Consider the following 26,139-nt stretch of genomic DNA (forward strand, 5'->3'; position numbering starts at 1 on the left):
GCGTTGCTTGTGTTGTTCACTTGTGTTCCTTTGGTGATGAGAGAGGTTGGGGTTGGCCTAGGGTGTGATTGTTTGTTTGTGATTGGCTGTGGTGATCTTTGTTTTCGTGTGTGAGTGGGGTGGGTGTTTTGGATCAGGTTAGCCATATTGATTTGTATGCTGTTGGTGGATTCTTGTTATTGTCTTGTTGGGCTGTGTATGTGATAAAGGGGAGCCTTGTTAAATCATTCCAGCAGGATCTTTCCACAAGGGAGACCCCCCCCCAGCCGACAAGATCACCCTCTCATCACTGTGATCTTTGTGCTCCGAGCTGATCTTTCCAACAGTCCCTTCTGGAGAGTCGTGCGTGTGAGAGATCAGGTCATTGCAAAACTCTTCGGGGTGGGTTGAATCACTGACTCACGCACACAAAAAAGGGAGAGCAAAAGAGGCAAGCTCTCCGAATGAGGCAAATAAATCTCTCTCCCATGACTATGTCGGAGAGGGAATGGTGAGGAAAAAACGGGATCTCTCCGGTCTGCGGCTGGGGAGCGGCTTGCAGCAAGCGAAATCGTCCATCGATGACAGCCACATCCGGTGAAGCTGCAAACCGGCTCCTACAAGATCAAATGCCAAATCTCCTCAAGCCCAGGGACTTAAGAGAGCCGGCCCTATCATTAGACCTAATGTTCGCTTGGAGAGCCGGCGTGGGGCAGCGTTTAGGGTGTCGGGTTAGGACTTGGGGGTTAGGACATAGTCCATGGACTATGCAGAATAAGATAAATTAACAGGAAGGATTCGAAACCTGCGAGATCAGAGATTCTTAGAGGACTGGAGTAAATATATGAATTATTTGAAAAGTAATTGTGATGAACAGATTACGCTAGTAGGAGTGCAAGAAATTTTGTAAGGTGGATTATTTGAAATATTGCAAGAAAGACTATGAAAAGAATGATTTGTTAAGGATAATATAGAAATTAAGAAATGCAGAATAAGTGATTAAGAACGGAAAATCATCAGAGGCGTTGACGGAAGTCTAAAATATTGTATAAGATGAGAAGATATGTTGTATGACTGTTGGAACTGATATATTATAACATCAGACCATGTGGGGGGCCGGACTATATTTTGAAAAGAAAGAAAGAAAGAAAGAAAGAAAGAAAGAAAGAAAGAAAGAATTCCTATGCCCCACAAATAACCCAGAGATGCATTTTAAATAAAAGCACACATTCTACTCATGTAAAAACACGCTGATTCCCGGACCGTCTGCAGGCCAGATTTAGAAGGTGACTGGGCCGGATCCGGCCCCCGGGCCTTAGTTTGCCTACCCCTGTTTTCCACTTTAGCCTTTTTTCTCCCGAAGATCTCACAAGGCAACAGAGGTTTAGGATCAGAGTTTTCCTTCTCCTTAGATGGGCTCCCTTCCTAGGTGGAAGAGCCCCATCAGCCCCTCACTTCCCTCTACGGCACATGAAGAAACAGCCTTTATGACTGTTGGACCCAATCTTGCTCTTCTCCGATCAATCCATTCGTAAATACAGTGGTACCTCGGGTTACAGACGCTTCAGGTAACAGACTCCACTAATCCGGAAATATTACCTCAGGTTAAGAACTTTGCTTCAGGATGAGAACAGAAATTGTGCTCCGGTGGTGCAGCGGCAGCAGGAGGCCCCATTAGCTAAAGTGGTGCTTCAGGTTAAGAACAGTTTCAGGTTAAGAAAAGACCTCCAGAACAAATTAAGTTTTTAACCCGAGGTACCACTGTAAACACAAGGCAGATTCTGGACCGGGAGGAGGGCTTTGCAGCAGGAGTCGGATGCAGGAAAGACTTTCTGAGTGGAACGGACTCCCTCCTTCGTTGGAGGTTTCTAAGCAGAGGTGGGGGGGGGCATCTGCCAGTGATCCTTTCGCTGTGATTCCCTCCCCATAGGGGGTTGAGCTAGATGACCCCTGGGGTGCCTACAAGCTCTCCAGTCCCATGTTTCTATAACTTGTGCTCACTAAGCTAGACGGCTGCCTCCTTTATGTGCCGCGGAGGACACTGACCTGTCTCCAGTGTGGTAAAAATAACCCCCCTGTGTCTGTCCTGTTGACTTCTGTATCTGGGAATGGGAAGACTGGTTTGCCCTCTTCGCTTGTCTGCCTCTCAGTGGAGGGGTCTTTCATTGCCCACACTCGTCTGCGCAACATGCGCCATCTTCACACGTAAGATGGGGATGGTGTGCTTCACCCTTGGAGGTAAAAAAAATAAAATGTGGCCCTCCATACCTCTCTGCCCGGCCCCCAGGACTCACCCTCAGGCCACACCCCCTACAGAGCCACGCCCCCACGCCAGCCCTGTTTTGTGGCACCCTTGGGTGTTGGTTCTTGTCAGGGCTGGATTTAGGCTTGATGAGGGCCCTGAAGGGAATGGGGCCCTTTTTATGTCCAGCTGTCCTTTGTCAACAACAAATTGTCGCTGGTTTTTTGGGGTTGAATATATGCTATACAGTAATTTGTGGATAATAAGTATCTAAAGCCATTTGTGGATAATAAGTATCTAAAGCCACTTGCACATAACAAAATATGTATTTTATCCAAGTAATTGTTGAACTGAAACACAATTAAGAACCAGTTATATTTTAGGGATCAGGCTAGCAGGCCATTCCTTACATCCTAGGAGCCTACACAACACAAAACACTGTTGCTGTATGTAGGTTTTATTTTATTTGTATTTTATCTTATATTTTGGAAATGTACATCCAGTTTTTTTCCTTTAATTTTTTGGGGGGCCCCCAAGAGAGTGGGGCCCTAAGCTATAGCTTGTTTAGCTTATACAGTGGTACCTCGGGTTAAGTACTTAATTCGTTCTGGAGGTCCGTTCTTAACCTGAAGCTGTTCTTAACCTGAAGCACCACTTTAGCTAATGGGGCCTCCCGTTGCCGCCGCGCCGCTGGAGCACGATTTCTGTTCTCATCCTGAAGCAAAGTTCTTAACCTGAAGCACTATTTCTGGGTTAGCGGAGTCTGTAACCTGAAGCGTCTGTAACCTGAAGCAAATGTAACCTGAGGTACCACTGTACGTAAATCTGGCACTGGTTTTTGTCCTCCCTCATTTCTTGCCTGGATGGAGGTTGGAGAGAAGGGTTTGCTTGTGTGGCTGCAGAAACAAGCCTCTTGTTGACAGAAGAAAGCCTTTAGCAAACGTGAGATCCCACGGAGAGAGCGCCTGTCTGATGTACAGTTTCAGTTCCAAAGGGCATCTGTCACCACACCAAAGGCCCGATCCCAGCATCCATTACTCTCCCGTAACTGATATTTGATGATAGACTGCCTCTGGACTGAAAGCTCCACAAGCTTCCTGCGAGGACTGAATAAGAGAAACATAGAACTGTAGGAAAGGGATCCCAAAGGATCATCCAACTCAACCCCCTGCAATGCAGGAATCCTAGCTAAAGGATCCCTGGCAGATGGCCTTCCAACCTCTGTTTAAAATCCTCCAGGAAAGGAGAGTCCACCGCCTTCCAAGGCAGTCCATTCCATTGTAAAACTGCTCCTACCATCAGGAAGTTCAGTCAGTCAACACTCATACAATTAATCAACCCAAATTTTGTTAAACGGGACACAGCCTTAATTTAAACTCACTGGAAATATCCCGAAAACTGACAGGACACAGAGTAGGGTGGAAAGCTGAGGACAACCAGTTTTTCCTGCCTCTCCCTTCTGATGGCTTGGCTAAGACATCTCTGCTTCATCAGGTTATACGTATTGTTTTAATCATTATCAATATTTGCTTATAAAGCAGCAGCCTGATTATTTCTTATCCCCTATCTATTTGTTGCAAAACAGAAGCAATAAAAGAGCAAGTCACTCGGGGAGGTTCCGCTGAGTAAGAATTTTAAGGAATGTCAAGTAAATAAATGAAAGTATCTGAATATATTGGCTCTGAGCCTTTGGCTGCCAGCAAAAGCTTGGCGATGTATATATGGATATTGGTTTTTCATTGCTGGCTTTTGTTTGTAAACCACCTTGGCATTTCTCTTTGTAATGAAAGATGATTGAATAATAATAATAATAATTTTCTGATTGGCAATTTTTAAAATGATGCAAGCATTCAGACCTTACAAGTCCCTTCCTCACAGCACAGTAAGAATACTGTCTGCCATCACTTCCCACACACTCCCTCTTAAGATGCTGACTAAATGTCAAATTTGTGATCCAGCCTCAAGCCTTGTTTCTCCCACACTGAGCCAGGTCCCCCACGTTGCTCTGTTTCACTTGGCATCCAGGCTGATGAAGAAGAGCTCTGTAGGACCCAAAACCTTGCTCACTATTTTGCAACAGGGATTTTTGTATTGTTTATGAGAAACCCTGGGAAGGAAGCCCCACTGAATTCAAGAAGACTGACTCCTGAGTACACAGGGTTAGAATAGAAAACCCAAACGCACATTTATAATAATTAAGCAACAACACCACAGATCAGATCATTGCCATCTCTATCTTTTCAGCAAGCTTTTTAAGTAGGGTTTCTTATCCTGTTCCGGATCTGCTTTGGAGTTGAGATTTTGTGTGTGTGTGTGTGTTGGTCGACTGATCAATAGATAGACAGGGAATTTAGGAAGCTTCCTTATACCAAATCAGACCACTGGTATTTCCTGCACTGACTGGCAGCAGCTCTTGAGGGTTTCAAGGCAAGGGAGACCATCAAGGACTGAACCAGGGATCTTCCACATTCAAAGCAGATGCTGTTACTACTACTACTACTAATAATAATAATTTATTATTTATACCCCGCCCATCTGACTGGGTTTCCCCAGCCACTCTGGGCGGCTTCCAACAAAATATTAAAATACCATCAAACTTTAAAAGCTTTCCTAAACAGGGCTGCCTTCAGATGTCTTCTAAAAATTTGGTAGTTATTTTTCTCTTTGACATCTGGTGGGAGGGCGTTCCACAGGGCGGGCGCCACTACCGAGAATGAGCTACAGCTGTTCTCTTCAAGATAAAATAAGATCCCAGGCCTCATGTTGAAGGGCTGGTTTAGAGAGGAACATAGGAAGCTGCCTTTTAATGAGTCAGATATTGCACCATCTAGCTCAGCCTTTCCTACACGGACTGGCAGCGTTTTTCCAGGGGACATCCCTAGCCCCACTTGGTCCTTTGATGCCTCATTGTGAATCATTTGGAAAGTGATTCATAAAGGACAATGGAAGTAAAATAAAATAAAACACAACCCTAGTCTCCAACGCTCACACCCCTTTTTGTTTTAAGACTCACAGTGTGTCTCTGAGGACGTGCAAAGTGCATCCCTCCTATTCTTAATCTTCCAGATCATCTACCCCGGAAGATTACACTTCTTTAAAAAAAGATAAGGATGAATGAGCGCCTCTGACTCACCCGCCGCGGCGCCCGCGACGACTCTCTCTTCTGGTTCGCAGCGAAAAGACTTCTCCTAAGTTTTGCAGGGCGTCGGGAAACATCGCGCGGCGCCTCGCTCGCGGCCTTACGGTAAAAGCGAGGAAGGGGCGGAGTCCGGGAGCGCGCCTCCGCCAATCGGACGCCGGGCTCCGCCGAGGCCCCGCCCCGCCCTCTCCCCATGTGCAGAAATAGCCGCGCAAGCCTCTGCTGCGGGGGAAAGACGCAGCGGCTCCGCCAAGGAGACTTTGCAGGAGTGCATCCGGGGGGCGCTTAAGAAAAGAGGGACGTTTGCAGCGACCGCGATCACCCCCCTTTTTAATTAGCAAGGATATAAGAGAGGAACTCTGCCTTGGCTTTTCGACGTGGGCAGACTCGAACTCGCGACTCCAAGTTGGGACCGTCCTGTGGATCAGCTTCCTGCAGACAGAACATCATTTCGATCGCCTGGGTTTTCCCCTGCTTCTGTGAGATGCCTCCCGGGGCTGGGCCTTCCCCTGCGCTCCTCTCTGCAGCTGCGCCCATTTCCTAGCCTGCAAGACTGATCCCCACTGACTGCACCCTTCTCTGGGCTCAGCCGGCTGGGGGAAGTCCTGTTTCGCCCACCCAGTGGCACGTGGCAGGAGAAAACAACAGGGACTAGCGCCTTGGCTTTCCACGCTGCCGCTTTGAGGTTTCTGGTGGGGCAGAAGAACAAAAGCAAGAGACTGGCACCGTAACAAGCATCACCGCCACCAGATCTATTGCACCAGGAGATTGCATGGCCTGTGGTCCACCGGCGATGGCCGAAGACGTGTCCCAGCGGGCACGGCGGTGTGGTGGCAGCGTGGGCTGAGCTTCTGCGTACACCCCAAATCGGCACGCCTCCATGTCTGGTGCTAGCAAGAGGTCCTCATTCCCGCAGGCCAGCTCTCCCTTGACCACCGCTCTTGGGGGTTTGGTGGACCCATGGCATTTGCTGGCGTGGGCTGAGCCCCCTGCTTGAAATGACCACGTCCTCGTCCCCGCTGGCCCTCGATGGCCTGGATATGGTCTACATCGTGGTGGAGTTGGTGATCGCTGTGTTGGCCATCGCGGGCAACGTCCTGGTGTGCTGGGCAGTGGCCATCAACAGCACCCTGAAGAACGCCACCAACTACTTCCTGGTCTCCCTGGCAGTGGCCGACATCGCCGTGGGCCTCCTGGCCATCCCCTTTGCCATCACCATCAGCATCGGCCTGCGGATCAACTTCCATTCCTGCCTCTTCCTGGCCAGCTTTGTCCTGGTCCTCACCCAGAGCTCCATCTTCAGCCTCCTGGCCGTGGCTGTGGACCGGTACTTGGCAATCAAGATCCCACTTAGGTAATGGAGTGATCAGGGGGAAAGAGTGATCAGGTAGGGGAGAAGGGTTTTCCCTCGCCCAGATCCTGCGACTTCCGCTGTGTTGACCGCTTGCGCAGCTTGGCTTGCTTGCCCGAGCTGCACGTCTCTGGAGAAGGGTTGCGGCTCAGGACTAGAGCACCTGATTTGCATGCAGAAGGCATGGGTTAACCCCCGGTACTTTTGCCTCTTAGGTAGGGCCAGGGAGGACTGCTTTCTGAAACCCCATAAGAGCTGCTGCCGATCGGTGCAGGTGATACTGAGCTAGGTGGGCCAATGGTCTGACTCAGTGTAGTGAAGAGCTGTAGTTCTGGGATAGGCATGGCTGGGAATGCCCCCTGGCCTAAAAGCTTGGAGACCGGCTGCCAGTCAGTGTAGGGAATAATAAGGTGGATAGCCAAATGATCTGACTTGGTATACATTAGCGTCCTTTGCTTCTGTTTAAATCAGCCCTTTATTTGGAAGTGTGAGAACTGGATCCTCCGTTTGTCCTTAAAGGAAGGGCTGTAGTTTAGCACAACGGTGGCTTGGAATGTCCCCTTGGCCAAAAGTCCCTGCTACTCACCGTGGACACAACTGTGGACCAACAGTCTGAGTCCGTTATAAAGCAACTTCCTACATTTGCAATTTTCCTGGTAGCAGATTGTGCTCTGGAGAGTGGAAGGGGGTCCCTGGTGCAGGCGGTGGCTCTCCGGAACAGAGAAAAGGCAGTTGTCCTTCACGCAGAACACAGACTATGGAACTCCCTCCCACAAGATGCAGTGTTTGTGTTTGCAGAGATTTGCTTCCCCCTTTAGTTTCTTTTTTCTTCTTTAACTAGCATCGTCCTGGGATCAAACGCCGGCCTTGGGGGTGGGGGGAAGTTAAAATTCCACCCCTGCCTCCCAGTCCGTGGGTAAGAATTCCGGTAGTTGTATGAGTCACGGCAAAACAAACCATGTGCTTCTATTAGGTCCTGGGGTTGCAATCGTATTCAGCTCATTGGATATATATGTCCGGGGTCTGAGTCACGTGGAGGCCACCAATATCCTCCTCTCCAGGTTGTTTTAAAGTCGGGCGGGATTTGTTGACATCCTGGTTGGTTTGTTTTTAACCTCAGTTGTCTCATCTGCGAAATGGGCGCAGCCAATGAGTTAATTTCACAGGGTTGTTATTACTGAAGGTGGAATACGGTTGAGGTTGAATATAAGAAGGATCCCTGCTGCTTGATCAGGGCAAAACAGGCCTTACCCAGCCCAGCCTCCTGTTCTTACCACCCCATGTGGTGTAATGCTTAGAGTGTCAGGCCAGGACCTGGGAGAGACCAGGTTCGAATCCCGCCATTAAGCTCCCTGCGTGAACTTGGGGGCTAGTCACTACCTTTCCACCTAACTGACCTCACCAGGTTGTTGTGTGGATAAAATGCAGAGGGAGAACCTGAGCTCCTTGGAAGAAAGTTGGGATATAAACAAATGTAAATAAACAAGCAGCATTCGCTTAAGATTCCTAGAAAGTGGGATACGCTAGGCCTGTTCCCTCCGACATTAAGTGCATTTTAAAAAATCATTTTTTAAAAAAAAAACCCTAACAGAAAAAAGGTTCCATATAAATGGTTTCATACATTAAAGCGCCAGGTTATTAAGTCTGTGATGGCTAACAGCCATTGACCAATTCATTGATGGCAGGCCTGTCCATTTCTGACGGCCGCAGTAACTATCTTCCCATTGAACCTCCCTGTGCAGGCGCAGTCTACCTTGGAGGACTGGCTCAGCTGTTTGGGGTGTCCCTGAGCGAGCCACTGGTCCGCTCCCCGCCACCACCTTGCGTGCGTGAAGAATGAGGCAGGCCCAATTTGTGGGGCTTTCGTGAAGGTTTACCCAGCTAATGTGAAGGGTTTCCCGAGGATGGTCACTAGATACTGGGGTCAAGCAAGAGGACAAATGGGGTTTGCATCTCACTCCTTCCCCCTGTATCCTCACAACAGCCCTGTGAGGTAGGTTAAGCCAAGAGAAAGAGCTCACAACGGAGCTGCGTCTCTCTGTCTGTCTTGGTCCTTTTTTTTTGCTACTTAACCTAGTGGCTGTTTTTCACCTAACCCCCTCCCCCTGTATTTCTGGGGGGGGGGGGTTCTGGGCAAAGTTTCCTTAGTGAAAAGGTCTGAGAGAAGGAGAAAACTGGGATGGAGGATGTGTATCTGGTGAGGTGTGCCACTGCAGAATGGGGAGCGTCCAGTGAGTTGTGTCTGAGTTGGGTCCGTAGATCAAGGTAGACTGCTCCTGAGCACAGGAGTTCTACGATTGGGGAAGAGGGAACACGCTCAGTTCGCTTAAGGTGATGGCGAAACCTAGCAGGAAGGTGTTCAAAACGACTTTGGGGTTTTCCAAAACAAAGCTCCATAACTTTTGGGATGTCCTGGCGTTGTTGTTTTTTTAATTTCTTGAAATATAGGAATCCTAGTGATATGTTTAAGAATGTGAGAAGTCCCCGTTGGAGGACACCTAGGAGAATAGCTTGAAGTCTTGTGTGTGTGGTCTTGAGGGAAGACCACAGACCCGACTCCTTCAAAGGAGACCTTCCTGCTGTTTGCAGCCGAAACCTCAACTGTGAGCATATCCTGGTATTTGCACAAGTATAACTCTTCCCTGCTGGCAGGCCGGAGATTTTTTGCTTCGGAAAAGGGCGGTTCAAAGCTTGCCCCCCTGCCTTTTCTGGAAAGCGATCAGCTGAGGCCGTTCCCAGTAGCGCTGGAAGTGTCTTATTAACGGTTATTGTTACAAAGTGTGGTCCTGCAATAAAATGTTGCAGCGGGGAGTGTGTCTGTGTCGGTTCAGCCCGCTGGCCACGCCCTCCCATGGGTTACTCCATTCCATTTCCTCCTCCTGCCACGCTCTCCTTCCTTGCCTAATAAGACGTCCATTCCTTCTGTGCCCACAGAGCATCCCCAGACCCTTTGTTGTTGTTTAATTGTTTAGTTGTGTCCAACTCTTCGTGACCCCCTGGACCAGAGCATGCCAGGCACTCCTGTCTTCCACTGCCTCCCGCAGTTTGGTCAGGCTCATGTTGGCAGCTTCGAGAACACTGTCCAACCATCTCGTCCTCTGGCATCCCCTTCTCCTTGTGCCCTCCATCTTTCCCAACATCAGGGTCTTTTCCAGGGAGTCTTCTCTTCTCCTGAGGTGGCCAAAGTATTGGAGCCTCAGCTTCAGGATCTGTCCTTCCAGTGAGCACTCAGGGCTGATTTCCTTCAGAATGGAGAGGTTTGATCTTCTTGCAGCCCACGGGACTCTCAAGGGTCTCCTCCAGCACCAGAATTCAAAACCCCAGACCCTAGGGAGCTGTTTTGGGGACCACCACTCCCCTGCTGCTGAGCGTTCCTCTGTTTTTCTTTGTAGGGGGGTCTCATCCTACAATTCTTGGGGTTCCCCCGAGACTGCTGATTGTGAAACAGTGGTGCCACTGAAACTACCTAAGGTATTTGGAGAACGAGGTCACTATTTGTGTGTACTTTGAGTTATAAATATATGGGGATGGCCACAAATAGGCAAAGCTCTCCATTTTTACTTCCCGGTTTCTCGCTTTCCCCTGATCCTCAGTTCCCCATATTTTCCCATGAATTTGTGATTATTATCACTTTTTTTTTTAAAGTCTTCATGAAAATTCACCAGCATTGTTTTGCAAATTTTTCCTAACACATCTCTGCAATTTTATGTAATTATACAGTTCCCCCTCCCGTGTATTTTTGCACATGATTTTCACCCACATTTGCATTTGCATACATACTTTACACACACTCTTTCTGCATTTTGGGGAAGCTTATTTGCCTGGAGATCCATATTGCGAAGTCTGAGGATTGTGTTCTGGTTTCACATATTGTTCTTGACAGCTGGAAAATTGGCTATGTTCACCTTTTCAGGGGGGGTTTCTCCCCCGTCGCTGGATAAGGTTATTGATGGCAATGGGCTCTGTGGACCCTCCACAGTCAGGTGCAGTCTATCCTTTAATCGGTATTGCTGGGAGGGAAACGGTGCTAGGAGGCTACTTTTCTGTGCTTCCTGTAAAAGCACGCACTTGACCCGCCAGCGTTCTTCTGATGTTCCAATTTACACAGCACCAATCCAGGCATAGGGACGCGGGTGGCGCTGTGGGTTAAGCTACAGAGCCTAGGGCTTGCCGACCAGAAGGTCGGGGGTTCAAATCCCTGCAACAGGATGAGCTCCCGTTGCTCGGTCCCTGCTCCTGCCAACCTAGCAGTTCAAAAGCACCTCAAAGTGCAAGTAGATCAATAGGTACCACTCCGGCGGGAAGGTAAACGGCGTTTCCGTGCGCTGCTCTGGCTCGCCAGAAGCGGCTGAGTCCTGCTGGCCACATGACCCAGAAGCTGTATGCCGGCTCCCTAGGCCAATAAAGCGAGATGAGCACTGCAACCCCAGAGTTGGCCACGACTGGACCTAATGGTCAGGGGTCCCTTGACCTTTAATCCAGGCATACATGATGCTTTGCTCTGTAGCAGAAGGTCTCTGCCTCCACTGAGTTTACAGTAACAGCGGTGGGCTCTGGCTTTGCAGAACCTTCTCTATGCCCCTCCTTCCATGCTGGATTACTTTGCAGTGGTCCTCTGCTTCTAACAGGCAGTAAATTGCCATATAATGATTTTCTCCCAGGCAAGGAACCAAGCTTATTTTTGCATTCCAGGGGGCTGGACGAAATGACCCTCTGGATTCCTTCCAACCCTACGATTCTGAGATTCTCTGAGTTCATGCATGCGCCGGGGCCAGAGGCAAAGATGGACGAAGCAACAGATATAAATTTCATCTTAGGCTAGTTTCTACACACACTCACACCAACCTCTTTCTATCCTCCATCCAGAATAGGCAGAAAGAGTTGAGGGTGGAGCCTCTCCAGCGAGGGGTATGTCCTAAGGGAAAGGGGCGTGGCCTGGAGAGATGTCCAAGGGCCAGGTAGAAAGGCTCTGGGGGCCACATTTAGGGAAGTTTTTAGTGTCTGAGGCTGTATTGTTTTTTAATATTCGGTTTGAAGCTGCCCAGAGTGGCTGGGGAAACTCAGCCAGATGGGTGGGGTATAAATAAATTATTATTATTATTTTATTCTATTATTATTCAACGTTTTCTGCTTTGTACCACCAACTGCTCATTTGCAACCTCTGTGTTTCTGATGTATTAATCTCATTTTCTGTTGCGTTTGGCGCCCAAAGCGATACGGAGTCGTGGCGGTGTTTGAACAGTAACATAGTTAATGGTGTGGAAGGAAAACGGGACGTGAGCCAGGCCCGTTTGTCGCAGGGCCAGAATCCTCTCAGGCGGGTGGATGAAAGCCATGCTTTTGAACCCCTGCGCGGCAGGCAGGCATTCAACAGGCAAGCGCGGCTGCTTTTCCCGTTGCATTTCTACCTGTTCCACTGCTGCAGAAACAACTGCCCAGTCTGAGGAAAGGAGAACTTGCTTAGCCGCTTATCAGTCACAATATATTACGCAATCTCATATTTTTGAGGAAGAGGAAAATGTTGCCGCCTCTGAGCATATGGGTTGGGGGGGGGCACGTTAGCTCATCGATGTCACAAAGGGATGACACTATCATTCTGGAAATTTATGGCGAATTGTTGTTTTCTCAAAAACATCTGCTGATCAGCTTCCCCAGTGGGGAAACCGAGGCTGCAGTTCCTACCTAGTTGCCCAAAATTGCCATTTTCCTTCCGTGAATTTGCCAAGAAATGCAGCGCAGGACTGTGTTTTAAAAAAAGGAAAGGAATAACATGTTTTAAGGTGTTCTCTCTACTTTTACTGATGCAATCTTTTCAACACTAATTAATGTTTAAAAGTCATTTGTATGCTTACATCTTTCTGTTCATCAAAGTGGTCTTATTTTTTCTTTATTAAAAATAAATTATATATTTAGAGTGGCATATTCTGACTCAGTTGCACCCAATGCTGGCCCTGCTCAGAGTAAACCCATTGATTCTCTCTTGGGTTCATTCATTTCAATGGGTCTGCTTTGAGCAGGAAGTCATTTGCAGAATAGACCTACTGCAATCAATAACAGCCCGTCTCAAACCCATTGAAATGTCTTCTGCCTTTCAGAGTTTAAAAGTTTTCGTAGCTTAGAGATTTTTGGCATAAATATCCCCTCTCAGGGGGTCTAAGAAATGAGAGTGGGCGGGGGAGAGATATATGGGGAAATTTGGATGATGTGTTGTTTGGCATCTATGCTATGCCTGTAAAAAAAACAACAGAGACGTTAGCCTCATACTCTGAGTAGACCCAATGAATTTAATAGACTTAAGTTTGCCCTGGCTGATTTAAGCCCATCTCTTTTAATGAGCTGACTCTGATTTAGCAAAATATCCACCCCCAAAATAAAACACACCAAAAATTGTACGTCAGATACAAAACACGGCAGGATTGGACCCTGCCTTAAATCGGAAAGTAAATCAGCGAAAGGAACAAAGTTGATTGTAAAACACTGGCTTGGTTTTTTTGAAAATCCAATTGTGATACATTTACCCTTTGGGGAAAAAACAACTCTCTGATTCGCTCATTGCAGACCAACTTTGCTCATGCCTGGCTGCTCCTTTTGCATAACCTCAGTTGCCCAATCAGCCCGGGCCAAAGTCTTCGATGGAAAAGCAGAGGCAGGGTGTGATCCGCGGCTGTCGTGCAAAGTCATCCCGCTGTGACTGTGGAAATTTGTTTCTGAAGATAGGAGACTCCCTTCTGCAAACTTCCTTCGTTTATCTTGGGATCCACACTCATTGGGCAGCGGGGGGGGGTAACCTTCCCCCTTCCAATAATAATAGTAATAAATAATAATAATATATTTATACCCCGCCCATCTAGCTAGGTTTTCGTAGTCACTCTGGGCGGCTCCCAACAGAATATTAAAAACACGATAAAACATCAAACATTAAAAACTTCCCTGTCCAGGGCTGCCTTCAGATGTCTTCTAAAAGTCAGATTTCCTTGACGTCTGCTGGGAGGGCGTTCCACAGGGCGGGTGCTACCACCGAGAAGGCCCTCTGCCTGGTTCCCTGTAACCTCACTTCTCGCAGGAAGGGAAGTGCCAGAAGGCCCTCGGGGCTGGACCTCCGTAGCCCTCCTGCTCTGAATGTCTTGGGAAAGTGGTACTTGAGAATAACAATTGACTTGACGGGTTCTTTGCTGCAGCCGTGGTGCTGATATTGATGGAGCTCTTTGGGCTTCCCAATCGAATCCTGGTCTCTCCAGCATAAAAACAATCTGGTAGCAGAGTGAGGGGAAAGGGGGCAAGTTTGGCTGAATGCCCTGGCTGACTGGTTAAAACAGTTGTGGTGAGTTTCTGACCTGCAAGCCTCTGATTAGTTCTCTGAAACCTTGGAGAGCGGCTGCCAGTCAGTGAAGACAGTACTGACCTAGATAGACCACTGCTTTATCTCGGTCTCATGTGCCTTCCTGTGTCCCTGCCTAACAGCTCTTTCTCCACAACCATGAGTACTAGAGCCTTGCTTTATTTATTGGTGAAAGACTGTAGCTCTCTCTGCCTGGTACCTTGGAGAGCGGCTGCCGGTCAGAGTTGACAATATGGAGCTAGTTCAGAAGTTGGAAGTTCGTTCCAAGTAGCTATTGAATCCCTCCTGGTATGTAGAATACAGTAGCCTTAAGGGAGTGAATCTTGGTTAGGGAGCAGACTTTGGGGACCTCTTTCAGACTGAGGGCCGCATTCGTGTTTAGGGAGTCTTCCGGGGGCCACAGGCAAAAAAAAGCCAGTCGTTTCTGCGCACATCTGCAGCTCCTGCTCAGTACTCTGACTCAGTATAAGTTGTCTTCCGGCAGGCCTGTTGTGGACAATATGCTTAGAAATTACTCATCTTTGGGGCGATGGGGACGTTGGGAGGGTTTTGGGATGGAACTGGCGATGGCCGGAGAGACGGACTTCTTGAAGCTGCCGGTGTTATCAAACAGATTTGTCACGCGGTATCTCAAAGTGTGGGCTGGCAGCGCTTCCTCCTTGACAGCTCCCGGGCGGCGGAAAAACTCAGTTGCCCTGTTGCTTCGCGTTTCCTACCATTATGAACCAGCCTCGTTTCCTACGCTTACAAATAGGCAGAGTTTCCTACAATCTGTGGGCTGAGGAGCGTTTTCTCAACCGTCCTTCCTTCTCCGCTTCCGTTGGTAAACCGTGACGACAATGGTAATAAATAGTGCTGGTTAATGGTAGTCATATGCATATTTAAAGAATAGTTTTTTTGGCAACTATCATCAGGGGCGGCGGGGAGAGAGAATCTTTGCCAGCTGACATTAACGATAAAAACACCGGCCATCGGCCCTGACTGAAGTGCATAAATATTGGCCGTATATCAGAATTTAGGATCGAGACTGGCGATTACAAGTTCTGCGTTGTAACAGGGAAAGGGCAGCGAGAGTCCCCTGAAATGCAGAAATCTTCAGACCACTGATTCGTAGCTGGTGAGCATTGACCCTTCCTGCCTTGCAGTATACGTCTCTTGCTTGGTTGTTAAAATAAGTACATTGGGTTATTAGTTATCTTCAAGCCACAACTGCAGTGGGAGATTCTGCAATTCTAGGATTAGGCCCACGGGGCTGAAACGCCCCACCATTGATTTAAAACATTTCTGTATTGGCCTTTGGTTCTAAATTTCCAGGGCAGTTTGTGATAAAGGTTAGCAAAACCACAAGGAATGTGCTGCTTACATATTTTTTTTTTTGGGGGGGGGGTATTTACAGGGTTTTCCCCCCAGGCTGATTGTCACTGCTCTTGAGTAAGTTGACTGTCACTGCCGTTAGGTAGAGGAAAAGGGGAAAACCCAATGACCACTTAAAAAAAAAAAAAAGTGCCACAATAATTTTTCCTTATTTAATGTGGGCTTTAACCCCATTCCTGCCACCATCCAAATTTTTGGGCAACCCAGGCATACCCAGAAGGTTTTCCTGAATTTGTAATTGGGCAGAGAAGAGATGTTCAGAATCTTTCTTTCTGTCTGTCTGTCTGTCTTAAGTAGGTTTGTAACCATGCAGGTTAGAAAATTAAAAATACATTAAAAAACACAGACCCAAAACAGCCGGTTAAAAAGCCAGGCACAGCAAACCACAGCTTTCTTTCTTAATTTTAATAACAGTAGGGTTGTGACAATGAGGTCTAGAAACACCATGAAGTCTAGCAGGTTAAAAAGCAAAGCACAGTTTACATTTAAGGGGGGAAACCTGTTACCATTTTAAAACGGTTTTGAATACGAACGTGTGTGTTTCAACCGTGTGAGATGGTATATGCATTCCTGTGCAACATGCAACAGTAAGAAACCTGGTCGGGATTCTGGAATCCACAGCAAATCCTGCAGCTGCCACCCAGATTTAAAACTGAAGCGCTTGTGATGCTCTCGGTCTCGTCTCCGCCTGAACAGATCCTGCAGTTGTAGCTGGGCAGCAGAACTCGTTTCACGAGATGTTTTGGTGGTGGAGAGGATGAAGGTGGCAATTTCAGGGGTGGGGCGGAGGGTGTGCAGTTATTGTGCCAGATTATTATTTTTTTAAGGACTCACTCCGGTGAATATTTTGGATAGCTTTTTGGCTTTGAGACGATAACAAGCTTGCTGGTACAAGCCTCTAATCCAGAGGTGGCCAGCGTAGCAACTTCCAGATGTTTTCGGACTCCAACACAGCAGCCCAGCATGGTCAGTGATGGGAGTTTGGAAGTTGGAACCCAGTGACTGCCTCTGCCTCGCTTGTTCTATCTGCAGTATGGGCATAATAAGCCTTGCCTACCTTAAATGGGCAAAACTTATTGCAAGGGTTATAGGGATGATGGGTGTGCAGATCAGAGGATTCCTCTCTCTTTGTGTGAGGGATTACTGGGGTATCATGAAATGCTTCATCTCAGATTTCATAGCCTACGGCTTCACAAAGCGTGAATGAACACGGTTCCTTATTTGTTAGCACCTTCTCTGGAGCTATTTCTCAAGACCTTGCGCCACAAAGCAGCTACAGTGTTTCTCGACGGCGTTTGTCTCCCTCCGGTACCGTAAAAAATCACAGGGATTCTTTCGAAGGCTAACGTTGTGCCCTAATTCTTTCTTGGCCTCAGTTGTCTCATAATCTGTGAAATGGGCGCAACCCTCCTACAACAGCCGCGCTGGCTTTTATGATAAAGATTGGATTGAAGCCTGTAATGCAAAATTGCACCTTGCTTTGAACCATGAATTATTGAATGGAGAACGCCGGGAGGAGATAAACAAGGTTTCCGAGACACTTTTTCTGCGTTAATGGCCTGAACAGTGATTAATAAATTGATAGATGCAAAGGGTAAACAGGATCAAAGAGCGAAAAGGCCTCTTAGGGCTCATTAAAAATTAAATATTTTTTTAAATGCACCAAGTAGCGGGGGAGAGACTTTATCCCATTCCGCTTTAGACCCGTGACGCCTGTGAAGTGTTTATTCCCATTTTGTTAGCAGGAAGAACTGGTGCTTAATAGATGGTCTGCTTGCTTTAAGATGGGCGAGGGCATTCATTCATTCACCAGTTCACTCCTGAGTGGGGGATTTAGACTTCAGATGTCTTTGGACTGGGTTGTGAATGAACTCTTCCCTTCTGCCAGGCAGAAATCTGCCAGGCGTAAGTTCAGCCGGGGAAGCCTGTCCCCACAACCTGCTGCACCTCTTGAATGACAAGCTGCTCTAAGAACACAGGCACATGAGTAGTTTGTGGGTTGGAGTGAGGAAGCTAGCGACGCAGGTTCGGTGTTCAAAGAGGGTATCTCCCCACAAGTGAGATGAAAATCTTCAGCATTTTCTCTGCCTGCCCTTCTGCCTCACCACCACCAGACCACAGGCTCACCAATTTAAATTTTCTCTTGACTGTCCTTCCCTATTCTCTTGAGTGCAATTTGTTTTAAACTGATTTTAATACTGTGTTTTTAAATGGTAGTCATTTTCCCTGGCATCTCATGGAGAAGGGCAGGTGGAAAATCTAAATAATGATGATGAAAATTTCATTTTTCTCAATCTGTTAACCAAGTTCACCACAGCATTTGCAAAAAAAATTCCCAAGCAGGTAAAATATATGTGTGTTCGTTGCTTACTGGAAGCCAAAATTTCAAGGAACGGGTTTAGAAAAACCCCAAGCGTGTAGGAGATTATACATTTGTTCTGTCCAGTTCTGATTTGTACTAGATGCAGAAGAGAGAAGAAAATATATTTCTCTCTCTTTTCTCTCCTCCAAATCCTCAACCACCTAAAATAATATCTGCTTTGAAAACCAAATCCTCAGGATTTGGCCAATTAGCCATCTTTGCTCAGCCCAGGTCAGCAAACTTGTACATGACACGACCCCGTCAAGTTATCCTGCTAAGCTGATCCCGATCAGCCCTGGCCGCAAATAGTTGACCTTGGACAATTGGATCTTTGCAAGGAAGAGCGTATTTCGTTGCCCTCATGAAGTTCTGCTTTGAATAGGTGGGTTAAATGGAGATGGTAGGAAACCCTCCCACTGAGAATTACTTTTTTGAGAGTGGGTGGGAAGGTTTTGCATGACTTGAGAGCCAGTGTGGTGTAGTGGTTAAGAGCGGTAGTCTCGTAATCTGGGGAACCGGGTTCGCGTCTCCGCTCCTCCACATGCAGCTGCTGGGTGACCTTGGGCCAGTCACACTTCTTTGAAGTCTCTCAGCCCCACTCACCCCACAGAGTGTTTGTTGTGGGGGAGGAATGGAAAGGAGAATGTTAGCCGCTTTGAGACTCCTGAAGGGGAGTGAAAGGCGGGATATCAAATCCAAACTCTTCTTCTTCTTCTTCTTGTGCATTTTCCGGCATTCCAGCAGAAGCTGAACTGACTGGTCTCTGCCTGCAAGGAGCATACAGACCTTGTGGTGATTAATGGCCTTCTTCCTGCGCCTTGAGGTTTCCCCCTCCTTCTTTTCAGTAATTTAATTTATTGGAGTCCTATGGGCTTAAGGTGGTGCACATGGTTCTTGCTCTCCCCATTTTGTCCCCAACTACAACCTTGTGAGGCAGTTCATGCTGAGAGACTGTGACTGGCCCAGCAGTGAGCTTCATGGCTGAGTGGAGAATTTGAACCCCGGTCTCTCAGGGCCTGGAGGGATGCGGGTGGCGCTGTAGGTTAAACCACAGAGCCTAGGACTTGCCGATCAGAAGGTCGGCGGTTCGAATTCCCGCAACGGGGGAGCTCCCGTTGCTCGGTCCCTGCTCCTGCCAACCTAGCAGTTCGAAAGCACACCAGTGCAAGTAGATAAATAGGTACCGCTCCGGTGGGAAGGTAAACAGCATTTCCGTGCGCTGTTCTGGTTCGCCAGAAGCGGCTTAGTCATGCTGGCCACATGACCCGGAAGCTGTACGCCGGCTCCCTCGGCCAGTAAGTGAGATGAGCGCCACAACCCCTGAGTTGGCCACGACTGGACCTAATGGTCAGGTGTCCATTTACCTTTACCTCTCAGGGCCTAGCCCAGCACTTGAACCACACGACACACCGGCTCTGACAGGTGGTGAAAATAAACCTGAGAAACGAAGGAGATGTATCTGCCTGTTGCGTGAACATTGTTCCAGCTGAAAGACCGAGGTGAGCTTCAACACTGGTATTCTCATTTTCCAAATTACTGTTTTCTCTGCGTCTTCAGCTGAGGCCGAGCAACGCAGACCTTAAAGTCGAGCTTGGGTCTTGCAAAGCTTGCTGTGGTTCCTTTGCAGCAGCCTGGGTTCTACGACGACAGAGCTGCGCTTGCTTGATCAGAGCAAGGGCAACAGAGGGTTCTTGTTTTGTTTTTGCAAGGAAATAAATGCATTTTGTGTGTTTGGAGGCAGGGTGGGAGAGAGCAAGCCCAGTTTTAAATACCCCCTTCCCTCTGCCTCTCTTCCTCTCCCCGATGCCTTGGCCTCTCTCCTTATTTCAAGCACGAAATGCCAGCTCGCTGGTGGCGTCCCGTTTCCATGGGAATGGCAGGGCATCCCGGAAGAACGCCGGGGTCCATTCATGCCCGTCAACGCAGGAGGCAAAGTAGAAGCACAAATAAGGTGGCAAAGAATGGCTGTCTTTGTGGTGGCGGCGGCAGCAGACACTTCCCTCTCTGTGTGAGGAGGGGAGGAAGGCTTCCTCATTCCAGCGCCGGTTGCAATTAGAGGGCTGCCCCTTCTCAGCTTCGTGGGATCGTCACCTTGCGGGCACAATTCTCCACTGCCAAGCCAAGCCTCTTTCTAACCTGCCTGGCTTCCTGCTACCAGGGCCTGAAACAAAACATTGTTATTATTGTTGGTCGGATTTATATCCCTCGATAAAACCCAAATCGAAAGACAATTCCACTTGTTGCAGTACAGTGGTACCTTGGTTCTCAAACACCTTGGTACTCAAACAACTTGGAACCCAAACACTGCAAACCCGGAAGTGTTCCGGTTTGCGAACGTTTTTCAGAAGCCGAACGTGCTCCATTTTGAGTATTACACTGAGGTCTGTTTTTGCTATTTATTTTGTGTTTTTGTGGCTCTTTTATGTTTTGTTTTTGTGACTGTGTGGAGCCCAGTTCAGCTAGTGATGGATTGATTGTGTGACTGCAGTACACTGTTTATTGCTTTCATTTTATGGATCCATGGTCTCGTTAGATAGTAAGATTCATGTTAAACTGCTGTTCTAGGGGTTGTCTTTAAAAGTCTGGAACGGATTAATCCATTTTGCATTACTTTCTATGGGAAAGCATGCCTTGGTTTTGGAACGCTTTGGTTTTGGAACAGACTTCCAAAACGGATTAAGTTTGAGAACCAAGACTGAGTGCTCTGCCGGCCATGCCTGTTGCTGCATGCTCCATTCCATTTCACCCCGCAGTTCCTGGTGGTTGTTGTTCTGATCTCCTCCCCACACTCCATGCCTACCAAGCACGCTCCATCCTCGCTCAGCCATTTTGGAGGTTTATCTCCTTAAGACTCTCCCACCCACTTTGCCAGCCACTCCCTTCTCCTTGTGCCATTTCGGCTACACATGGAATGGCACTCACAGCCAGAACGCTGTGAATAGATGGACTGCTAAGGCATGGAACGTCAGGCTGTGCCTTACACCAGGTCAGACCATTGCTCCATTTAGCTCAGTACTGTCCACACTGACTGGCAGGCGCTCTCTGGGCTTTCAGATGGGAGATGCTGGAGACTGATTCTGCGACCTTCTGCATGCAAAGCAGTGGCTGTACCACTGAACTATGGAACGTTTCCTAATTTTGGAACTCTGGATCCCAGGCTAGGGAACTCTGGAGCAGGCTAGGGATCCCAAATGCGACATCCTCCTCTCAAGCAAAAAATCCCTGGCATGCGTCTGTGGGTGGTGGACGATTACAATAGCGGCGAACTGGGTTTACATGTGTAAATGTCCCAGTGTTAGACGACTTGTACGTTTTTTTACCACCACCGTAAAGCCAATTGCAGAGCTCAGCGATTTGTCACGGCCAGACGCAATGGAGAGACAGTGCTGTGTAGTGGTTCCAATGGCGGTCTAGGGCTGGACTGAGAAAAAGAGAGCCGGGTTCAAATCCCTGCTGCCCCACTGGGAAGCCCACTGGGTCAGCCCCCTAGCCTACTCCACATGGGTGTTGTGAAGTTCAAAGAGTCGGTGGGGACGAATTACGGGCAACGTGTCGAGTTCCTTGCAGGGCACAAATGTAAATAACAATAATGGCCAAACTCTCAACCTGCTCCTTCTTCCTTGATGTGGAAGGCTTGGAATCTCTGTAATTTTTTTGCAGGGGAAGTCCTGGACCCTTTCCTCCTCCGAGTCTGTTCCCACTCCCTGCTGTTCCTCATATCCCCCCATTGTCTTCGTCTCACGTCCAAGCCTCTTGGACGGCCTCCATCTTCTTTCCCACGGCGAGGAGAGCAGAGGGGAGAGTCCGGAGGTTGACCTTGGCTTTGGCGGAGGTCTCCTCTTGCTCTCTTCCCACCCTGCAGCGGAACGGAGGAGACCGTGCAAACGTGTGTCTGTGGTTGGGACCACTTGGGATTCTGGGACCAGTGGTGATGTAAATTCGGAGGTGCCCTGCAGCTTAGGCTACGAGGCTGCCTTAAACCAATATGCCCACTTTTCCTGCTTCACTCTGCAGAAGCGGCATATAATACCAGCTCAGCATTTGTAAAAACTTGATTTTTTAGTCTTGAACTCCCCGCTTATTGATATCAAGCAGGCGCCTTCACCCTCTTTTCGGCGCCTGCTAAGACCATTTTCTTTTGGGCAAGTTTTAGAAAACGAATGCGAGCCTTAATCTGCTTGGAGTCTGTTGTTGTTTTAACTTTTCAAATGCCTCAATTTATTGCTGCTTTAATTTTTCTGAGAGGTGATTGTTGGTAGGTTGTTGTTGTTGTTTTACAATCAAGAGGCGTATAGATTTTATGAAATAAATAAATGGAAATAGCCGGCCCACTGTTTGATTTAATCCGGCTCCTGTGGCAGTATATGTCCTTCAACAGCAGTAATCCTTTGGTCGGCCCTCATGCATGTTCACTTCATCAAATCTGGCCCTCTTTGAAAAAAGTTTGGACACCCCTGTTCTAGGGTCATCTACTGGCTTAGCCACTGTGAAAACAGGGTGCCGGACTAGATGGGTCATTGGTCTGAACCTGCAACTGAGATCTCTCCTGACGTTCTCAGTCTCCAGACTTAAGGGAAGCATCAGAGGTGTGGAGACATTGGAAAGTTATGGGAAGTCTCGGTGGTGGGGTGCACATTTTATTCTTTTTTATGTTTGGCTATTTCTTTGTCAAAATAAAACAATAATAATTAGTCATTAGCAAATAAACAAAACATCAAAAAGCACACGCCCAAATTAAAACAGTTTCCGCATGAGTCATAAGAACATCTAAAATAAAGATTAAAAAATTAATATCAATAACAGCAACAAAAAACACTCCAGAGCAATACCCCAGCCTAAGACTCTGTTCAGCAGCCTCCACTTTTGTAGCTGGAGTCAGTCCAAACTCCGCCCTCCCAGGCCAGGTGGGGAAAGGTGTGGGAGGCAGGGAGCAGGTCTCCCAGGACCCACAGCCAAGATGGTCTTTTGTCAGTTGGTTAAGCTGCAGGAAGCAGAGAGTTGCAAAGTACTCTTAATGGAGAGAAGTGGACTCACCTAAGGATCAGTAATGGGGCCAGGGCTTTTTAACGTATTCATAAATGTCCTAGAGTTGGGTGTGAGCAGGGAGGTGGCCAAGTTTGCCGGTGACACTAAATTGTTCAGGATTGTTAAAACAAAAAGAGATTGAGAAGAGCTCCAAAAGGACCTGTCCAAGCTGAGTGAATGGCCAGTAAAATGGCAAATGCAATTCAACGTAGAGAAATGTAGTGATGCATGTTGGAACAAAAAAATCTTAAATTCACGTGCATGCTCTGAGCTGGAGGGGAAGGACCAGGAACGAGACCTTGGGGTCATATTCTATAGCTTGATGAAGATGCCGACTCAGTGTACAGCAGCCGTGAAAAAGGCCATTTCCAGGCTAGGGATCATTAGGAAAGGAATTTAAAATGGACCTGCCAATACCACCATGCTGGTTTACAAATCTATGGCGCAGCTGCATTTGGAGCACTGTGTACAGTTCTGGCTGCCTCACCTCAAAAAGGATATTGTGGAGCTGCAAAAAGGTTCAGGGGAAAAAAGCCACTAAAATGATTGAGGAAAGGCTGCAGCGTTTGGGACTATTTAGTTTAGAGAAAACACAAGAGGCGACATGATAGAAGTTTGTAAAAACTGGAGGCAGGGATGGCCACCAGCCTAAAGGTAAAGGTAAAGGGACCCCTGACCATTAGGTCCAGTCGTGGCCGACTCTGGGGTTGTGGCGCTCATCTCACATTATTGGCTGAGGGAGCCGGCGTACAGCTTCTGGGTCATGTGGCCAGCAGGACTGAGCCGCTTCTGGTGAACCAGAGCAGCGCACGGAAACGCCGTTTACCTTCCTGCCACTGTGATACCTATTTATCTACTTGCGCTGGTGTGCTTTCGAACTGCTAGGTTGGCAGGAGCTGGGACCGAGCAACGGGAGCTCACCCCGTTGCGGGGATTCGAACCGCCGACCTTCTGATTGGCAAGTCCTAGGCTCTGTGGTTTAACCCACAGCGCCACCCGCATCCCTAGATGACTTTAAAAGCCACCAACTTAGATGACTTTAAGAGGATTTGACAAATTCAGGGAGGGCTATCGCTAGATACTAGCCAGGATGACTCTGTGTAACGCTTCCGAATCCCAGTTGCTGGAAACTGTGGGATGCTGGACTACATGTGCCCTTGGCCTGATCCTGCAGGCTCTTCCCGTGTCCTTACACGTGTTTCTCCTTGCAGATACAAGAGCATCGTGACAGGGAAACGGGCCCGGGTCCTCATTGCCGTCCTCTGGATCCTCTCCTTCGGCATCGGGCTCACCCCGCTGATGGGCTGGAACCACGGGGAGAACGCCACCACCTGCACCGAGAACTTCACGACCTTTGGCAACGGGAGCCCCATTGAGGCGGGTCAGCGCAGGCCCTGCCAGGTGAGATGCCTCTTTGAGAAGGTGGTGACCATGAGCTACATGGTCTACTTCAACTTCTTTGGCTGCGTCCTGCTCCCGCTGCTCATCATGCTGGGCATCTACGCCAAGATCTTCCTGGTGGCCTGCAAGCAGCTGCGGCAGATGGAGCTGATGGGCAACTCCCGCACCACGCTGCAGAAGGAGGTCAACGCCGCCAAGTCCCTGGCCATCATCGTGGGCCTCTTTGCCCTGTGCTGGCTGCCCCTCCACATCCTCAACTGCCTGACCCTCTTCCACCCGGAGCTGGCCAAGCCCACCGAGATCATGAACTTGGCCATTGTCCTCTCCCACGCCAATTCGGTCGTCAACCCCATCATCTACGCTTACCGCATCCAGGACTTCCGCTTCACCTTCCGGAAGATTCTCTGGCGGTACGTCCTCTGCAAGGCCGACGACTTCCCCAAGGGCGCGAAAGGAGGCGGAAGCGGAGGCGGCAGCAACCGCGACCTGGCGGTCGCCAGCATCATCACGACTCCGACCTGCATTTGAGGACTACCTTGTTTTTGGAGGTCCCGGCAGACATGTGTGACCCTCAAAACTCCAGGAGGAGACCATGATGACAAGGGACCACCATTGAGCTGTGTTTGTACTGCTGCAGTTTGAGTCTACGGTCCATAATATGCATATCTACTCCTGCTGTGAGCAGGGGGGCGAAAATGGACGGCCTCTGGATGGCCCCTTGTTTCTAACTCTTAAAACTGTGATGATTTATTTTGTGATTTTAGTTGTGTTTGGTTATTGTTTATAAAAATTGTGCCTCTGAGAGGAGGAATCCTACCGTCAACCTTACATGCTGTCTAAGTCCCTAACGGATGAAACTTTAGGGAGGGGGGTGGTAAGAGAGAGGGGATGAGATTTATATTTTCCTTCCAAAAGAGAGAGAAGAAAAATCACGTCAAATTCTTGCCACTGGAACAAGGGCCGGTCTCCCAACCATGCTCCTCTCGCGCTTTCCTGTGCGGAGGTTGTTATTTTTTCATCGTTCAAAGACAACTTTTTAAAAATATATACGTGATGGGTTTGTTGTTTTGACTAAGAATGTTGTGTGTTTGTGTCTGTCTGTCCTCTCTTGCCCCACAACCGCCTTTTTAAAAAAATTAAAAGAATGGTCATCAGTTGTTTGATGCTGCTGGTATTCTCCATTGGCAAATCATTTTAAGTATAAATTGTGGGCTTGTTTTTTTCCTTAAAACTTGGTGCAGAAAGGGCAGAGTTAAGGGGATTGGCGGGGTTGACTGAACAAATTGGTTTTAATTCGGAAAGGAGGGAACCTAGTGACAGTGGCTTCTTCCTTTAATAAAGGAGAGTTGTTGAGGGCCAAAATCTACATCGCTGTCAGTGTACTGTGTTTTAATTTGCCTGAAAACTAGAGCATGGTGCTTTTTGGGTTATATCTGATACCGAGAGAGAAAAGGCTGTCTAATCAGGGCTGTGAATGGAATGGGAAGCCTTGACAGGTAGTCACTTTTGCTGGAGGTAACTGTATGATGCTGTCATTTCCTCAGTGAGAAAAATCCGAAACCTGTATGCATTACTACAGTTGGGGGGGGGGGGGCTAATGCATTCAAGCACACACCCACCCACCTCAAAAAAATCTCAAACCCAAACAAAACTTATATTTAACTATTCCTCTGGTTTCTGAGGTTTCATCAGATGTCACCTGTCACAGCCTTCCAACTTATTTATTACTTTATTTAAATTTAGCTTTTTATTGCATAGAGAAGTATTCCTGTACAGCTATTTCGTGGAATATCAGGGTGGGGTAAAGCGCTAAAACACAAAATGTCATTTGAAAGATAAACGGATAACCATTAAGCTGAGTGGCTCATCAGAGTAAAAAAGGAAGAGCTGCAAAATGGCCGGTCGACGCGAAAAGATATTCAAGAGT

The 26,139-nt window shown here is 48.1% G+C and overlaps 2 protein-coding genes across 2 annotated transcripts in view; one reads left to right on the top strand and one right to left on the bottom strand.

Moving 5' to 3' along the window:
• Positions 1-26,139, bottom strand: part of ZSWIM7 (zinc finger SWIM-type containing 7) — a 73,697-nt gene that overhangs the window by 28,446 nt on the left and 19,112 nt on the right. The gene's annotated exons all lie outside the window — the stretch shown is intronic.
• On the top strand, positions 5,574-25,366 carry ADORA2B (adenosine A2b receptor). The gene is made up of 2 exons (XM_080983172.1): positions 5,574-6,714; positions 24,023-25,366. The coding sequence occupies exons 1-2, from the start codon at positions 6,359-6,361 to the stop codon at positions 24,738-24,740; spliced, it is 1,074 nt and encodes a 357-aa protein (XP_080839298.1). The 5' UTR covers positions 5,574-6,358; the 3' UTR covers positions 24,741-25,366.

Source organism: Podarcis pityusensis (assembly GCF_964106645.2).
Source record: "Podarcis pityusensis genome assembly, chromosome: 15".
Lineage (NCBI taxonomy): Eukaryota > Metazoa > Chordata > Lepidosauria > Squamata > Lacertidae > Podarcis > Podarcis pityusensis.

Excerpts from the sequence above, each read along its gene's own strand:
- ADORA2B (XM_080983172.1), top strand. The coding sequence starts at position 6,359 with ATGACCACGTCCTCGTCCCCGCTGGCCCTCGATGGCCTGGATATGGTC. Across the intron at positions 6,715-24,022 it reads GCAATCAAGATCCCACTTAG|ATACAAGAGCATCGTGACAG; the intron begins GTAATGGAGTGA and ends TTCTCCTTGCAG.